The sequence below is a fragment of the Nannobrachium achirus genome (genome assembly GCF_963921795.1).
Source record: "Nannobrachium achirus genome assembly, chromosome: 18".
Lineage (NCBI taxonomy): Eukaryota > Metazoa > Chordata > Actinopteri > Myctophiformes > Myctophidae > Nannobrachium > Nannobrachium achirus.
The window spans coordinates 19,148,454-19,165,769 of NC_137825.1; the positions used below are offsets into that span (position 1 = coordinate 19,148,454).

General features: G+C 44.2%; 2 protein-coding genes across 2 annotated transcripts; both read right to left on the reverse strand.

Annotated features, from left to right (window-relative positions):
- Nucleotides 1-3,213: 3,213 nt before the first annotated feature.
- On the reverse strand, nt 3,214-8,662 carry LOC308303531 (alpha/beta-tubulin-N-acetyltransferase 9-like). The gene is made up of 6 exons (XM_080747919.1): nt 8,522-8,662; nt 7,519-7,628; nt 6,513-6,653; nt 5,612-5,671; nt 4,368-4,462; nt 3,214-4,116 (listed from the first exon to the last, which is right to left on the reverse strand). Exons 1-6 carry the CDS (start codon nt 8,596-8,598, stop codon nt 3,967-3,969), a joined length of 633 nt encoding a protein of 210 aa, XP_080604045.1. The 5' UTR covers nt 8,599-8,662; the 3' UTR covers nt 3,214-3,966.
- Nucleotides 8,663-9,404: 742 nt separating this feature from the next.
- On the reverse strand, nt 9,405-16,928 carry syt15 (synaptotagmin XV; the record flags this gene model as incomplete). Its single annotated transcript, XM_080747262.1, has 9 exons — nt 9,405-9,544; nt 10,646-10,828; nt 12,209-12,317; nt 13,137-13,304; nt 14,171-14,466; nt 15,078-15,235; nt 15,667-15,749; nt 16,124-16,233; nt 16,922-16,928. 9 exons carry the CDS (start codon nt 16,926-16,928, stop codon nt 9,405-9,407), a joined length of 1,254 nt encoding a protein of 417 aa, XP_080603388.1.
- Nucleotides 16,929-17,316: the final 388 nt, after the last annotated feature.

The window sequence follows — 17,316 nt, forward strand, 5'->3', positions numbered from 1 at the left end:
AACTGTGTGGGACATTTATTTGTAGACTGATCAGAAAACAATCCCATTTTCGCGAAAATATAGTCTTGCCTGGCGGAGACAATAATTTTCACTGTTGTTTCAATCCGCACCACACATGAAACAAACACTGTCACAACAGGGGCCACATTGTACTTACTTACTTATTTTACTGTAAGTAAAGTAATAGGGAATGTCAAACCACAGGCTACATGGGTACACGATAAACAAATTATCAGCACATACGTATTGTCTAAGGTTATCCAACTATGGGCAAAGTTTGCATAACAACCGGGGGATTAAATATACATTTCCATGGAATAAACATCAATAGCAATATGAAAATGATTATGAGTGCAGGTGTACAACAAGCAATACAAGTAGAAGGAGGAGGGAAAGGAATAGTTAAAGGAGGCAAAGCACAGAGTTCATCATTTGGAGGATCTGCAATCATCAGGAAGAAAGTGACTGAAGAAGAGTCTCCACCAAAACACCCAACTCTGCTGGCATCCAAAAACGTGAGATCACATTAACCTTGTGTTCATTAGAATAGTTGTTGTTTTCAGAAGAACAACCGTTTTAGTTGTGTCATTGTTATATTCATTGTTATATTCAGACAACTACGCTCAAATGTTTTGCTCTTCTGTACCGGTCACAGGGCACACAGAGCCTTAAGATGAATGATACACTGGCGAATGGCACCAACTCCTCCATCCCATTCATACCCTCAGAAGATCTGATAATAACAATTGCTGCGGACGCTGTCAAGCTCATCCTGGGACTCCCCATCAACAGCTACGTTCTGTGGCTGATACTGAGTGGAGCTGGTGGGACTATAGCCTCCGACTTCTTTTATCTCAACCTGACTGTATCGTTGATCATCTTTACCCTGGTCTCTGTCTTTTACTTTTCATGGGCCTTCACACACAATGATATTTTTTACACTGTTGATTCCTTTACTTCTGATATATTTTTCTTCCTCTCCGTCCCATTGTTCCAGTGCTGTATCTGTGTGGAGCGTTACATAGCGGTGGTTCACCCTGTCATATTTCTGAGGTACAAAGCTCTTCGGTACAGAGTGGCCTGTTGCTGCGTTGTCTGGCTGACGGCGATTGCATGCAGCTCGATTCACTTTTGGTCAAGAACAGTGTTTGGTTACGTGTTCCTGGGCATTTGCGTTGTGTGCATTTCTGTGGTTTCTTTCTGCTGCCTCTCGGTCCTCAGAGCTCTGAGACAGCCTGGACCAGGAGAAGGACAGAGGGACGGTGGGGAGGGAAAGGACGCGAAGAGAAGAGCTTTTAGAATTATTCTGATCAGCTTGGTAGTAATGTCAGTGACCATAATGGGCGACATTCCCTATGTTCTCGGTGATCCGCAAGTGAATTACTTCCCAGTTGCTATATGGGACATCACATATATAATAGCCATGATGTCAGTGTTTTTTCATCCTTTGCTCTACATGCACAAAGCTGGGAAACTGCCATGCTTCAACAGGCTCTGAAAGCAGGATAGACACTCAGGGCCTTATTTTTACCAGTGCCTTACCTTATCCCTAAACTTCTTTGCCTTTTTTTTACTATTTTGAAAAACATTTTAAAATACTTAAAATAGACGATCTACGTCGACACCGGGTTGTGAGCTTGTAGATCGGCTATTTGAACTATTTAAAAATGTTTTTTCAAAATGGCGGTTAAGAGATAAGGCACTGGCAAAAATAAGGCCCACTGTGTCAGAGAAGTGTATTTCAATTATTCAGCTATTTGTAATTATGTTTTTTATTGAATTACTCATGGTAGATAAAACTGTATTTTGAAAATGACATGATAAATATTACATTATTGTTCATTATGTACATATCTTTATGGGAAAAACAATTTCTCCGGTTAAATGCATGTCTATCTATTGATTATTGTAAAATAGCACAAAACCTGAAATCAAGTTGACTCATATCAGCTGATTTGACACCTAGATTTGTAGTGAATATTTAACCAACAGATAATCTGTGTCTTTTGATCAGGGGTGTGATCAAATAGTTTGCGGGTGGTTTAGTTTAGACATGGCTTTGATGTGGTTTAATTTAATAACTTTATTTAAGGGTTAGTGTAGAGTTTGCTACTGGATCTGGGAAGGTTGTCCACCAAGCTATCCTCTGAACACTAGTTAGTAGCATTTCCTTTAATAATGCTGTTTGATGGATAAATATCCAGTGTACATTTTGGCAACACCACTAGATGGCGACATTCACTAACACGTGAGGACCTCAACACAGTTAAACCCATCATTCAGTGTTCATTTTGACAGCAAATTCACACCGTTTTAGTCCTAGTCATCTGAAATGTTTCGTCATAGTCGACTAAATATACAAAATACGTTTGTTCTTATATTTTAGTTGTGTTACATTTTACAGCAATTTCTTATTTAGTCTTTGTCTTCTGAATAACACACCATTTAGTTTGTCAAATTTAAGTAATCTTAAATTGTTTAGTCTTAGTCCAGTCGACTAAACATCAAAATATTTATAGTCTTAGTCAACAAAATGAACACTGCCAACATCAGACTCAGATTTGTCTTATGGGCAAATACCAATAAATGATGTTTCTTCTTCCCCCTTATATATCAACAAAACAATAGAAAACATTTTGCAGGTCACTATACTAGCCAGGACACTTAAGTCAACTGAAATTGAGACAACATACAATATAATATACTGTATCAAAGAACACAGGCATTATTACTTTATGTATAATATGACTAAATAGATAGAGGTTGTTGTTCAATGGTTAAATTCCTGGCCCTGTTTGGTTTGTGTCGAGCAGTACTCACCAGAACCATCTGATTATCAGTCAGCTGGGTGAAGCTGTAAAAATGGAATCTCCCCCGTGGGATTAACCTGGTCTCCCCCGCCTCCCACTGCTGCACAGAAGGTTGACATTTCTGTATAATAAATCCTTGTTTTGAGTGGTCTTGTGTAATATTTTGAGATATGAACTTTTGATTTTCTTGAGCTGTATGCCATAAAGTTTGAATATTTCACTGCATGCGCAATGTATGCACAATACATATTGAATTATGTTAGAGAATAAAATAAACTTTTACACAATATTCATTTTTTTAAGAGGTATCTGTATATTTGACACATTGTGCCTTCCTGTTATTTTACTTCACTTGCTTTGTCAACACAAACTGTTGATGTGATAAGGTTGAAGTTGTGTTAACTTTCATTTTAATTCAATAAAATGTTTACAGTACATTTAAAAAGGTGAGGGAGGGACAATAAAAAAACAAGTGAATAATTTAAAGACAATTGTGTTGCCCGCTTCATTTTTACAAGGAGACTAAACGAATAAACACGAAAACATTAATGAATTAAAACACTGACACAGTCCACACATCCTGCTGACAATTAAGTCGCTGGTATCCGCCAGTCGTATTGGTAAGCTGGCAGTCACGCCAGCTCCCACAGATGGCACGGGCACAGAGTGAGCATTATGATGTGGTCAGTGACACAGAAAGACGTGGTCTTTTTTCCATCCTCAGCCAGTACACGCCTTCACAGTGGGAAGTGTGTCACATGGATCAAAGCAAAATAAAATCTCTCGACTAACAATTTTTGTATGGCCAACAACTAATACAGTATGTGATTTTGAACAATCAACAGAATAATACATAAAATATCCGAAACCAGGTTTTTCTGGAAGATGCTTCAGAACATAATTTCTGGAAGATGCTTCGGAACATAATTTGCTAATTTGACCACTTTTAAATGCTAATGCTCTAATCTTAAAATAATACCCGGACGAAAGTAGCATCTATCTACAAGCTCTCGATGGGTGACCCATTGAGACCTTGTACAGTAGATTCGCTGCGCAACACGCTCCCATATGGAATCCAAATGACCGAAATCAGTCGTGGCTGAAAAACTTGACCATCCATGACTGTTCATATATCAGATAGTACAAGGTGTTTTCTTTACGGCGAGGTCAGCTGCTGCCCACCGCAGCATGCCTCTCTGTAGAGTCTCTCCTTCATGTACACTGTGCCCTCCTGGAGGGATGCCTTCACCGACTCGTCCACCGTCAGCCCGAGGGTGACCTCCTTGAACACCCGACACTTGGACAGCTGCAAGGTGTGGGGGAGAACCGTTAGATTCACATACAGGAAATGTAAGCTTATGTTTTTTTGCTGCTATTATAAAGATGCCTTGAAATTATTGCTTCCTTTGATCATTAGTACGTTTGAAGACCGAAAATAGCATCACTGTACCGATTAACAATAATAGATAAATAGTGCATACCACATAGGCTTAAATGTCTGGCAGCGTGACGCGGGTTCGAGTCCCGTTTTCTCGGTTAGATGTTCATCCTAATTACCTCATGGAATTGGAGCTTCTTAAACATGGCGATGCTCACTTGGTTGTCCAGCCCAATCTTCGCCTCAAACTTCTGTATGCCCAGTCTGGTAATTCCTGGAGGAAGGGAACGCATAGTGCAGTGTAGTTTATCACACCATTATGTACAGTACACACACCATTACACTCTGCAGTAAGCTTCATTTATGGGTTCATTGTGAGGTTGTCGCTTGCAAAACAGAGCAGATCTACAAGCTAACTCGGTGGCCTTGCGGTTAGAGTGTCCGCCCTGAAACTGGGAGGTCGGGGTTCAATCACCTGGTCGGGTCATACCAAAGACTGAAAAATGGGACCAAATGCCTCCGGAATTCATTTGCAAGTGTGACTCGCGTCACAGCAACCACACTTGCAATTTCCAATTGCATCTTTCTAATTTAAACCATATTTATGACGTCACATATTGTTCTAGCCAGCAAATTGGTACTGTGGGAGCCAACACATGGGCACCGGTCGCGAGGACGTCCCACAAGAACATACGTGGACATACTCAAGGAAGACGTAGGGACACAGAACACCAATGAGCTGGCCAGATGTATGGAGAACCGAGATGACTGGAAACAACGATGGAGGGCTCGTCTGAGGACGACCTAGATAGATATTGTTCTAAGGCTGGTTAGAGAGGAGAGGATTATGACAAATACATAGTTGAAACATTAAATATATCATATGGCCCACTACATTATCTTTCATAAAGGACAACCAGAATTGGGAAGGGGCTATTGTCTATCATAATCTAGGAACTGTTCTAAACTTAGAGTTGGAGACATGAGCATGTTATGTTTTTAAGATAGTCGCGGTAATGTCTTTGTATTAACACTTGTCGTCTATTTAGACAGATGTTACATAACAGTAGTTGATATGATATCCAGATGTATGTATGTTGCTTATTACCTTGTAGCACTTCATAGTTTTCTTTGCACTCTATTTACATGACTATTTACCCTGTCGTCTGTTGACTAGGGTTTCGTAGTCTACTCTGATCTCTCACAGAAGCCAAGAGCGTCTGCTAAATGCCTAAATTGTAAATTGTACAATTACTATACGGCAGGGACAATCGGTGCTGGGACGAAGTGAAAGCACCTTTCCTCCAAAGTCAATGAACATATACTGTGTATACCATGTGAAAGGGTTAATCATTTTGGTAGGATGGAAAACCAGGGGTTCCCTGAGGAGCAGGGCAGGATGCCACTGTTGCAGTCTGCTTACCGTAACGCATCATCATCAATGTCACCTCCTTCCCCAGGCCTTTACCCCTGTAGCTGGGTTCTGTTAAGACAACAAAACAATACATTGGTTCTGTTAAGACAACAAACTATACATTTACCCCTGCAGGGGTTGACACTAAGATAAGCAAAATTTGAATTACCGTTCAATTTAACACTTTAAAAATGACTTAACTAATTGAACTAACCCTAACCTAAATGTTATCCAAATACCTACATAGTTATGATTGAATGGGTTCACACCTATTTTATTATAGGTAAACTGCTTATTTTACATTCCACAGACCAGAAGACAGAGCACTTTGGCCATGTTCAGGTGTTTAGACCGATATCTTGTGCTCTGTTTAAACTAGCACTTGCCCGGTCGGGCAACCTGAAAGCAAACTCCACCTGCCTTAGTGTCTATGCCTGCCCTGTAGTTAGGTTCTGTTAAGACAACAAAATACATTTTGCACTGTAGCTGACCTGGGACAAACAAACAATAGGTCCCGTTGCGGTGCGTGAACTATGACCTGGTGCTAACCAATAGGACAGAAGCGCTGTGCGTTGACCCAGCTTTGCTTGTAGTTTTGTTCCAGAGAGACAACACAAGTCAAATGCACTGCACACAGAAAAACAGGCACCATCTATCTACAGTCCCGCAAGATGCGCTATGAGCCCATGCGCAACCAAACATAAAATGACTTGTCTTTTAATTCTACTGGATCTCTTCTCCACTAGTCCATCCCAAACATTTTAGTCTTGTTTTTTATTTGTTGTCGACATTGTCAATATATTTTGTCTTAGTTCAAGTCATCATTTTTATTTCGTTTTCGTCAGTGAAAAAAGGTAGTTGATTAACATTTTTCGTCATAGTTTTAGTCAACAAAATCAACACTGGTCACCTGCGATCATGACCTCCAGCTCGGCCAGAGAGGGGTCGGCGGGGTCGGTCAGGAAGATGTTGACGTCTCCCACCATGCACTGCTCTTCCTGTACCGTAGGCTCCGCCCACCGCTGCTTGTCCAAGATGATGAAGGTGCATTCTGATTGGTGCACAGAAAAGAAAGCAGGCCGTGAGAGGAGAAATAAGGAGAAAGTCATTCATATTGGTGTTAAAATAAATATATAGAGACAGACCAGTATATTGTTGCTGTGGGCCAGAAACCTATCTACATATTGTAACTTTTATGGTGCGTTCAAACCTGGATAGTTTGAGCGGCGCGATTACATACAAAGTGAATGCAAAGACGAGACGACGCGCGACTGGGCAAGCGGGGCAGCGCGAACACCGCGAATGGTCGCATCGGTATCTTCGCCCCCAGTTGGAAAAATCCAAGTGAAGCGACCTTCGCTTCCTCCCCGCCCCCCCCCCCCCCCCCCCCCCCCCACCCCCCGACTTCAACCATCGCTTCCTGACATCGCGTTGATGTTGTCAGAGTCTTCGGAGACACAGAAACGTTTTGGGTGTTTGGTATTGGGACTCACTTTTTTCCGGGTGTTTCGCTTGACGGGACATTCTTTTTCCGGCGCCGACCAGCGCGACAAAACTAAAGCGATTGAAGCGACTAGAAACAAACAATCTTCAGTTTGAATGCACCACCTACATGAATGTCCTACTTGATCACACTGCAGCGTCACAAAAAAGTATGCAAAGTAGCAGATGATCCACAAGCTCTGAACGCGGAGCCTAGAGACGTTTTGAGCACGTAGATCTGCTACTTTTGCTATTTCTGTTTTTGAATCCTGAAAAGTACACCCTTCTGAACATAATGAGGTTACCACCCGAGGGACATAGACAATATCATTTTGGTTGGTATTTGACTCATCAATATCGTCAATGATAATCATTTATCATCATCTGTTATTTCCGTGTGTGTGTGTGTGTGTGTGATTGTGTGCGTCTCATACTGTCGTCATCCTCTCTCCAGTCCCTCTGCATGTCATACTCCTGTTCCAGGGTCAGGGGTTCTGACGCAGTCAGCTTCTGCAGCTCCTGAGACTTCATCCATTCATGATACCTGCACGCACACACACACACACACACGCACACGCACACACACACACACACACACACACACACACACAAGCACAAGATCAACTTTATTGTCACATCACAGGTTTACAGGTGTTGTTGTTTCCATAAAAAAGAGAAAGGGATGAAAAGAGGGGAGAGGGGGGTGGGGGGGCAAGTGGGAGAGAGATACATAAAAACGACAATGTATTTTACACATAACATCTATCCGGTGCGGTAAATACCTGAAGTAAGACATAAGGTGCGTGAGCATAGCAGCAGATAATATACTGTATCTGTAATACATGAAGCTATATCACACACACACACACACACACACACACACACACACACACACACACACACACACACACACACACACACACACACACACACACACACACACACACACACCAAAAAACTATAATTAGACCTATATTGTATGCCGAAGTATAACACAGGGCTTAAAACTAATCTATTTAACTGGTTTCTTTTTTTAATCTATTTGATTTTACACATCAACTCGTAATTTAAAAAAAAATGTTTCTTAATTATTCAATTAATTAGAAACGTAATCCCAAAGGAAATAATCGATATTTAGTAATAACACACACACACACACACACACACACACACACACACACACACAGCTGGGAATTAATGACCCGGCCACAATTATACACAAATGAAAATAGCTGTGTGAATAATACTGAATAATTAAAGATGACACTATAGGTGACAAGGAGAGGATAGTTACTGGGCACTGCAGTGATGATAAGCATTACTATACAAGACAGACGCAAATGTGCAAAAATATCCCAGATTCTTGTTTTGTCAAGCTTGCACAAACTCAATCAGATTCAGAAGTAACGGTTTAGTTCGGTGTTTACAGGACATCACCTGGGCACGTGGTCTGCATTGTAAGGCACCAGCACCACTTTCTCTCCCTCCAGCAGCGTGTTTTCATTGATCCTCATGGCTCTACCGTAGAACAATTTAATTATTAACAGCAAAAGTTATAGATAAACGATGCTTTGTTTATTTCTCCATTTCTCCCTAGCGTTGTGTTTTCACTTCCTAGTTCCTGCCTTGAGCAGAGGTTCACACAGCCGGCGATAGGTCGCCACCTACTGGCCGGTGGCGGAAAGGATTTGTCGATATTGTGGAAATAATGAATGTATTATGGTTAGATGAATGACAAATAGTTTGAAGAATAAAGGGCCACACAATTAAATCATTCAACAAGTCTTTATTTCTGTTTCTGATATGCTGTATGAAGGCCATTATATTGGACTAGGAAATGTTAGACACAATTAATCAATTTAATAGGCCTATATTTGCAACATGTATTTCACTGTGCAAATAATGGTTTTGAACAATGCACTGCTTCATTGCACTATTACATGTTTTTTCTAAACTATAGATAATTGTTTGTGATTTTTGCAGTTACAGTAAAAAAAAAGAAAGAAAAAACATTCTTGAAAATCGTGGTTCGTGGATGACCATCGTTTCTTGTGTGTGTGTGTGTGTGTGTGTGTGTGTGTGTGTGTGTGTGTGTGTGTGTGTGTGTGTGTGTGTGTGTGTGTGTGTGTGTGTGTGTGTGTGTTAGCAGGGGCGTCAAAAGGGGGGAGTGGGACTGAGTGCCTGAGCTTTTTGCTATTTTTCTATACTTAAATCCCCCCCCCCCCCCCCCCCCCACCATGAAGAACATTCATGGGGGGGCCCACATTGAATCCTTGTACCCAGGGCCCAGAATTTGGTGTGACACCCCTGTGTGTTAGTGTTAGGTGCTCCTGCTCAGTCCATGCCAGTGTGTGAGCAGCTGCTGCGGTGTGTTCATGGCGTCCATCCAGTGCTGCAGCTGCTGACCCCTGGAGTACATGAAGGAACCCAGTACTACAACTCCCAGCATGCCTGGAGGCTCTGGAGGAAGAAGAATTAAAACATTATCTTCCATTATCGTACGAATGACGCTGAGACTTACTCCAAGACGTAAACAGCAAGACACAGGATCTCCGGTTTACTTCCCGTATAGGCCTATCTGGGTGACGGATACCTTTTTAGGAAGCGGAAGCAGGTTGGAGTCTATTAATTTCCAATGGGAGAACGTGAACACAGCTTGAACCGTTCTTTAGATCCAGGTCAATGAACTAACTTGGACCCGATCGTCACAAGCCACATAATATTCCCAAAATGTTCATACTAAAATGGCTTTTTTCAGCGACACAAATGAGGAGAAAATCAACTCTATCTTTTTCTGTCCCAGCATAACCCAGTCTCCAACACACTCTCGCGGGAGTAAACAGGACACACATCTGATGACTGACGCACTGAGCCCCATCCACTCCCATGTTAAGAGAATAATAACGGCTCTTCCGGGTTATTCTCTTAACATGGGAGTGGATGGGGCTCAATGCGTCAGCTCGTCAGATCGATGTGTGGCTGTACCCTAAGGCTGCGGTCAGAAAGTCAGCTGCAAACGTTGGGACCCCCATCCACTCCCACGTTAAGGCAATAACTTCCGGGTTATTCCCTTAACATGGGAGTGGATGGGCATAGACATAGAAAGGTAGACGCCTCCTTTGGCTCTGGTGCATATGCATCGAGGGACCAAGGGAATCCGTGTGCATCGCTTCCACGTGCGTCACACATACGGACGTTGCTAGGCCAATCAGAGGCAGGTGGGGGTGGGTCTTTACTTACGCCACCTGTAAGAACAGCTGGGCCACGCAACATCGGAGTAGTCCTTGGATAAGTCCCGGAAAAGTCACGCTGTGATTGGCCTGTAGTCACTTGACTGGCAGCGTTCCCTTGGTTTTTCCAGGATGTCCGGAATACAACTGTTGCACGTCACTCCAATGAACTACAGAGGCGAACGAGGCATATAGCTTTTTATATCTGTGTGGATGGGGGTTACGACGCGTGCAGCTGACTGTCTGACCGCAGCCTTAGGAGGCTATTTGTAGGCTTTGTGTACCATGTTGCACTGTATGGCCACTGAGTGACCCGTATGACCTCTCTGACCTGTGGGAATGGCGTGGGGCTGCTGCAGCTCCACCCTCAGACAGGCCTCGTCCAGCTGCTGGGCTCGTAGTTTAAAGGTCATCTTGTGGTCGAAGGAGGGGTCAGCCCCGCCCCTCACCACAGAGCTCTGCTTGCTCTTCACCACCTGCGTGTGTATCTGCAGACACACCCGCACACACACAGCTGGAAGCAACGTGCATCATGCACGCACGGCACGCACGCACGCACACACACACACACAAACACACATACACGTACAATGTTGCAGCATAACCACAGCTGTTGATCTAATTATTCATAAGATTTGTTTTTGAGCTTTTATGCCTTTATTGATAGGGCAGTAGACTGACAGGAAATGGGGGGAGAGAGATGGGGAGTGACGCGCCAAAGGTCGTCCGGATCAGGAAACGAACCAGGGACGCCGCCATGGATGCCAGGCATCCATGCTTATGTGGCAAATTCTGGCAATGCCTAAGTGGTACGCTCCTGGACCAGTAGGCCAGCGGGCACCCCCTAACTTTTGCATCCCTGTAAAGCTTTTGTCACAGGCGCAGAAGCACGCAATTACACTCACTTGTGTGCACCACGGTGCATCTCTCCAATGCTTGTAAACTAGCGATCATAGGGCTATTTCTTCGTATTAGTACCTATACTGATACCTATGCATTGCTCTTTTTGCATTGGATTGATGTCATCAAGTAGATTTCATCACTTGTGTTCAATGACAAAATAAAACCGTCCATCCAAAAGAAGTTCATCCATCCAAGTTTTTTTTTAATTTATTTTTTAAGATTTGTTTTTGGGCTTTTTATGCCTTTATTGACAGGACAGTAGACTGACAGGAAATGGGGAGAGAGATGGGGAATGACATGCGGCAAAGGTCGTCCGGGTCGGGAATCAAACTGGCGACACCAGTAGGCATCATAGCCTAGTATGTGGTATGCGCCTTGACCACCAGGCCAGCTGGCGCCCCCTTTATCCATCCAAGTTGTCCCTGTTGAGCACAGATGAGCCCTACACTACAATGACACTACCTTCAACTGGCTGAAGCACGCTGGACTTTTCTTTGTACCTATAAATGAGAACTGTTACATGTGACGCACCCAGCATCAGGCATGTGAACACATAGACACCAAAGGGGGCTTGAGCCCCTACCCTTTTATCCGTCTGTAAAAAGTGCCCTCTCCAGACCATGAATGCAGTTTTTTCTATGGTGAAAGAAATCCAAATGCCATACCTGAAGGCAGCATTCAAGAGAGTTGCCTTAATGTCCAAACTCTCCTGAATTTGAATGCAGCATCTTATGTTGAAAGAATTGCCCTCTCTGTGTAGATATCCATTCCGTACACATTCACCACATCTAGGCCTATGCTTAGTTCAGAATGGTAGGCCTATAAGCACCGAAAATAGCCAACCTCCAAGCTCACAACGCATCGCAGTGCAATACACTGTGAGCTTGGAGGTCGGCTATTTTCGACATTTCCGCCAAAAGGCCCTTTTAGAAATGTCAGTTCCTGCCTCTCTAACATTCTCTGCAAGTCCCTGCCCATTATGGTCTCTCACCTGCATCTGTGAGCAGCTGCAGCCCGCGGGCCCTCACTATCACCACAGTGAGGCGCTGCAGAGCGGGAGTGTAGTTCAGAGATATCTGCACATCGCCCAACTCAGAGCACTGGGAGAGACAGAAGGATTATAATGGACGATAAAACTGTACACTTTACAATTTAGACATTTAGCAGACACTCTTATCCAGAGGGAATTACAAAGAGAGACATGTAAGATCAGAGTAAACAAACAACAGGATAAGAGGCCACATAAACAGAGTGTGAAGAAAACAATCTATACCAGATAAACATTAAACTTAGCTTCTGTCTAAACAACAGGCTATCTAAATATAATTCTTAGCATTTGTGTTCAAGTAATCTCTCATGAGCTTGCAGGCCGTGGTGGAAAATGTAGTGTGTGTGTGTGTGTGTGTGTGTGTGTGTGTGTGCTATGTGTGCCACGTGTGTCACGTCACGTGTGTCCTGTCGTTAAACGTATAAAGCTTACATGGTGTGTTGTCTATGTGTAAAGGTATGCATGTCGTCGTCTCTGTCGGATGGAAACCTCATATGTCCAAAACCTTTACTTTTCAGGATCCAAATTAAAAAATGGCAAAAGTATAGCAGATCACTCTGCGTTTCGAGCTTGTGAATCTGCTACTTTTGATGCTTTTGAGTGTGTTACTCTGTAGTATAAATGATCAAACATAGGGCATTCATTTACGGAAAAAAAAGATTATATTTAAAATATGGAGGTATGAGGTTTCTGCCCAACAGCAACAATGCGTGGCACGTGTGTGTGTGTGTGTGTGTGTGTGTGTGTGTGTGTGTGTGTGTGTGTGTGTGTGTGTGTGTGTGTGTGTGTGTGCGTGCGTGCGTGCGTGCGTGCGTGCGTGCGTGTGTGTGTGTGCGCGTGTGTGTGTGTGTGTGCGTGTGTGTGTGTGTACCTGTGTGTGTAGCTCAGGCTCCAGGTCCCTCCAGAGGACCCGCCCTGCGGTGCACAGCTCTCCCTCCATGGGGAACAGCACCCTGCCCACCGCGTGGCGCTTGCCCCCCCGCTCCACGCTCAGCACACACACACTCAGTGTCCTCTGACACACCGACACACCTGACAGCTGGGACGTGCAAAGTGTCGCATCAAATTCTGGGCCCTAGGTACAAGGATTCACTGCGGGCCCCCCATGAATGTTCTTCATAGTGGGAGCGGGTTTAACCCATTTAGACTGGGAACGCATTATTATTACGCATTCTTTTGTGCTTTAACTGTTGAAAAATAGCAGATATACAAGAAATCTTCTTTGAATATTTCAAATCCTTCTAAGGTTTTTTGAAATATTAAAAATCAAACCTCGGTTCAAAGTGAAGCGGTGAATTTTTATTCTAGAGCTATGAAATCTGTGTTCTCGATCTATACATTCTGTGTTCTAGATCTATACTTTCTATGTGTTTTATGTGTTCTGAATGAATGAATGATTTTGTCTGGAGAGCCAAATTGTCATGTGAAGCTTGACCAATCCTCAATTCTTGATTCTGCATGGACTGGACATGCACGGGACAGACAAAGCTATACCTTGGAAGCGGTTTTCACCGCTTCAAAAACCTATGTTTCTAAGTCAGTGGTGCTCAAACTTTTTCATGTGAAGGACCCCCAAAGTGATATGTATTTGTCCACGGACCCCCATCTGAAAATATTTAGTTCCAGGGACCCCCAGAACCAAAATTTGAGTTACAAATGTTCGCTTAAAAATACATATATTCAAAGATTTACACACATTTTCACGACTTTTCAAAAATAGCAGATCTACAAGCTCAAGTGCCGCGTTGTGAGCTTGGAATTCTGCTATTTTTGATATTTTCACCAAAAGGCCCCTTTAGAAATGTCAGCCCCTGCCTCTCTAACATTCTCTGCACGTCCCTGATATGTAGGTATGACACACGGCGAGTTTTAATCGAAGACAACCCTGCTGTCCAGCATCCTCACCTGGAAGAGGCAGCAGTCGCTGAACTCGGGGTCGGGCCCCGCACCCCTGGCCTTGACCTGCCGGGGCCGCCGGTCGTCGGGGAGCAGACGCAGCTCTACCAGCGTGGCGTTGCTGTGGAAACGCGGCGGCAGGTTGGCGAGGCGGAGCAGGGAGACCAGCAGCTGCTGGGCGCCGTGGCGGTACTCCACCGAGAAGCAGAGCCGCGTGGCCACGCCCAGGGGCGGGGCAACGACCTCACCCACCCCCGTAGGATCGCAGTACAGACCTGACAACACCGTGCCCACCGGATACCAACCTGCAGGGAGAGAGAGAGAGAGAGAGAGAGAGAGTGAGAGAGTGGTGAAAGACAGACGGACGAGCAGACAGACAGACAGACGGACGGACGTGAGAGAGAGAGAGAGAGAGAGAGAGAGAGAGAGAGAGAGAGAGAGATGGAGAGAGACAAGACAGAGAGTGGGAGGTGAGGGATAGAGAGAGAGAGAGAGAGAGATGGAGCGAGGCAGAGAGAGAGGGACAAAGGGTAGAGGATAGAGAGAGGGGGGGAGAGAGGGAGGTTAGAGGGGGAGGGAGAGAGGGATATATATCTTGATAGCTGAATTTGATTGAAATCCTCTTTATCACATAAAGACATTTCATAGCCGTCCTGAAGTGCCAGACTCTCAATAGAACAGATTTAAGTCACCGTTTCTCAACGTCGGGTCTAGGGACCACCCCAGGTGGTCCAAATGGACCCTTACAGGTCTGTAACCCAGAGAGTGAGTGTACCATTTGGTTCCATGTGTACACTCTCAGAGTTACATTAACACAGGGTTCCCGTGGCTTCTAATGCACATCGAACTGGTGGTCCTTGAGATTCCAATCTAATAGGTGAGAATGTCTGGTTCAACTGTAGTTTATTCCACTCACTCCTCACAGACAGTGAGCCCCGATGGGCCAGGATGTCTCTGTAGCCTTCCTCCTCCGTCCCCTCCTCCTCCTCATCCTCCTCCTTCTGAGCATCCTTTGGGTTGCCATGGCGACGTGGCTTAAAGCTCGGAGGCAGTGCAAATGGGACCTCAACGGGCCTTTCATAGAGACAGACACAAACAATAGTAAGCTCTCAGAATGAGCGCTAAACCCCAAAAACATGACAACAAGTCAACATCCAAGGCTGTGTTGTACGGTATATCCACAAAGTTGGAAAAAATGAATAAAATAAAAAAATAAACTAGAAAGAGCACAGTACGTCAATTTCACCAATTTTGATATGACAAGTGATTGCTATATGGTCTTCGTCAGAGTAATAAGTAATACGTCCTCGGCTTTGTCAGATGTAGGAAGGGGAGCTCAGAGGAAAAAAGGTTGGAGCTCAGACTGTTGGGAAATATTTTAAAGGAATGCAACGACCATGAGTAGAAACAGAACGAGAATAATGGATGCACTTTTAAAAGATGGAGAAGAAGGAGATAGATGGACACGATGGAGGTGCTTGAAGCTTTTCAAGGATGCTACTCACCTGTTGCAGGGGACTGGAGAAACCAGGAGCACCGGAGCAGTGCATTCTGGGAACGGAGCCACTGTGCAGGTAGCGTTCAGTTCCTGGTTCACAATCACATAACAATAGAACTGTGTAGGCCAGGCCAGACATTTTTGGCTCAATTTCCCTGAAATATTGTCCAGTATTGATGCCAATATGTTCAAAATAAAACAGCATAATAGCATAAAAGCATTGCTTTCTATTCAGCAACAGTTGTGCTAGTCAGGTTCTAACAAAGCGTGTTCGTGTTACATCATTAAACAGAGTAAAATACATGTTTCCCTTTTCCACTCTCCCTCATGTGCCCGTGCCCCGTTAGTACCTCTGCGAACCACCTAACCTCGAGTCACCATGCAGGCTTTCCACCAAGCGTACCCCTAAAGGGCTACACATACCCCAACTGAGAAACGCTAGGACAAGCATGCATGCCAGGTACCTGGTAGTGTGAGCGGCCCCTCCTCCTACACAGGTAGTAGCACAGAATCCCCAATAACAGCACCAAGATGAGACCCACAGACACACCCACAGCCAGCAGTAACATCTGATCTGAGCAATGAAAGTTGCCAAAAAGAGTGAAAAAAATCACACCCGTGTGAACTGAGCGGTGGTTGTGGAGGCTGCGCAACAGCAAAACAAATATAAATATAATAATAAAAATAATAATAAAAAAGATTTAAAAAAGATTAAAAACAAATATTAAAAAAAATAATAATAATAATATGGGGGGGGGGGGGGGGGTGCTTGTGTGTGTGACCCCCCCCCCCCCCCCTCCCCGTGTGTGGGTGTGTGTGTGTGTGTGTGTGTGTGTGTGTGTGTGTGTGTGTGTGTGTGTGTGTTGCAGTTGATTTTCAGGCTAGAAGCAACAGCACCCTCTTTGGTCAACCAGTGGTACTAGGCTACAGACAGACATACATACATACATACATACATACATACATACATTCATATATACACTGATACACACATGGCCGTGCGTGCGTGCGTGCGTGCGTACCTGTGCGTGCGTGTGCGTGCGTGTTTGTTGCAATTGATGCTCAGGCTAGATTCAACATCAGGCTACAGACACATACACGGATACACACTCCTGCATACACCTCAGGCTACAGACATACACACACGGCCATTCTAAGGAGAGGCGTCACCACCGCTCAAAAAGAAAAGGAGAAGACAGAGACAGACAAAAATGGCATAGCAGTGTGAAATATGAATGTATTTGTTTTTTCTGCCTGCCTACCTGCCATGGAGACGTATTTTATTCTTCACCTGCAGGTAGATCTACAGTAGGTAAGAATAAACCTAACAGAACAAACTAACTAACAGACCAGTTAACAGCCTCTATTAACATTTTCCTTTTCCTCTCAGTATTGGTGCAGACATGCTGCTGGTCTCAGCAGGAGGAGCGAGAAGCTGTTCTGGGACGAAGTCGTCACACTAAACTCCCTGTAGTCTGCTCTTCTGTGGCAAAAAGCAGTACAACCCCTGTTCTCTAGGTTAGCAGCAGAACTCCTGGACTCTGACGCTTTGTGACCAGGTTGTCCTGGTCAGGCACGCGCACACATAGACATCAAAGGGGGCTTGAGCTCCTGCCCTTTTATCGTTAGTAAAAAAGTGCCCTCTCCAGACGAATGA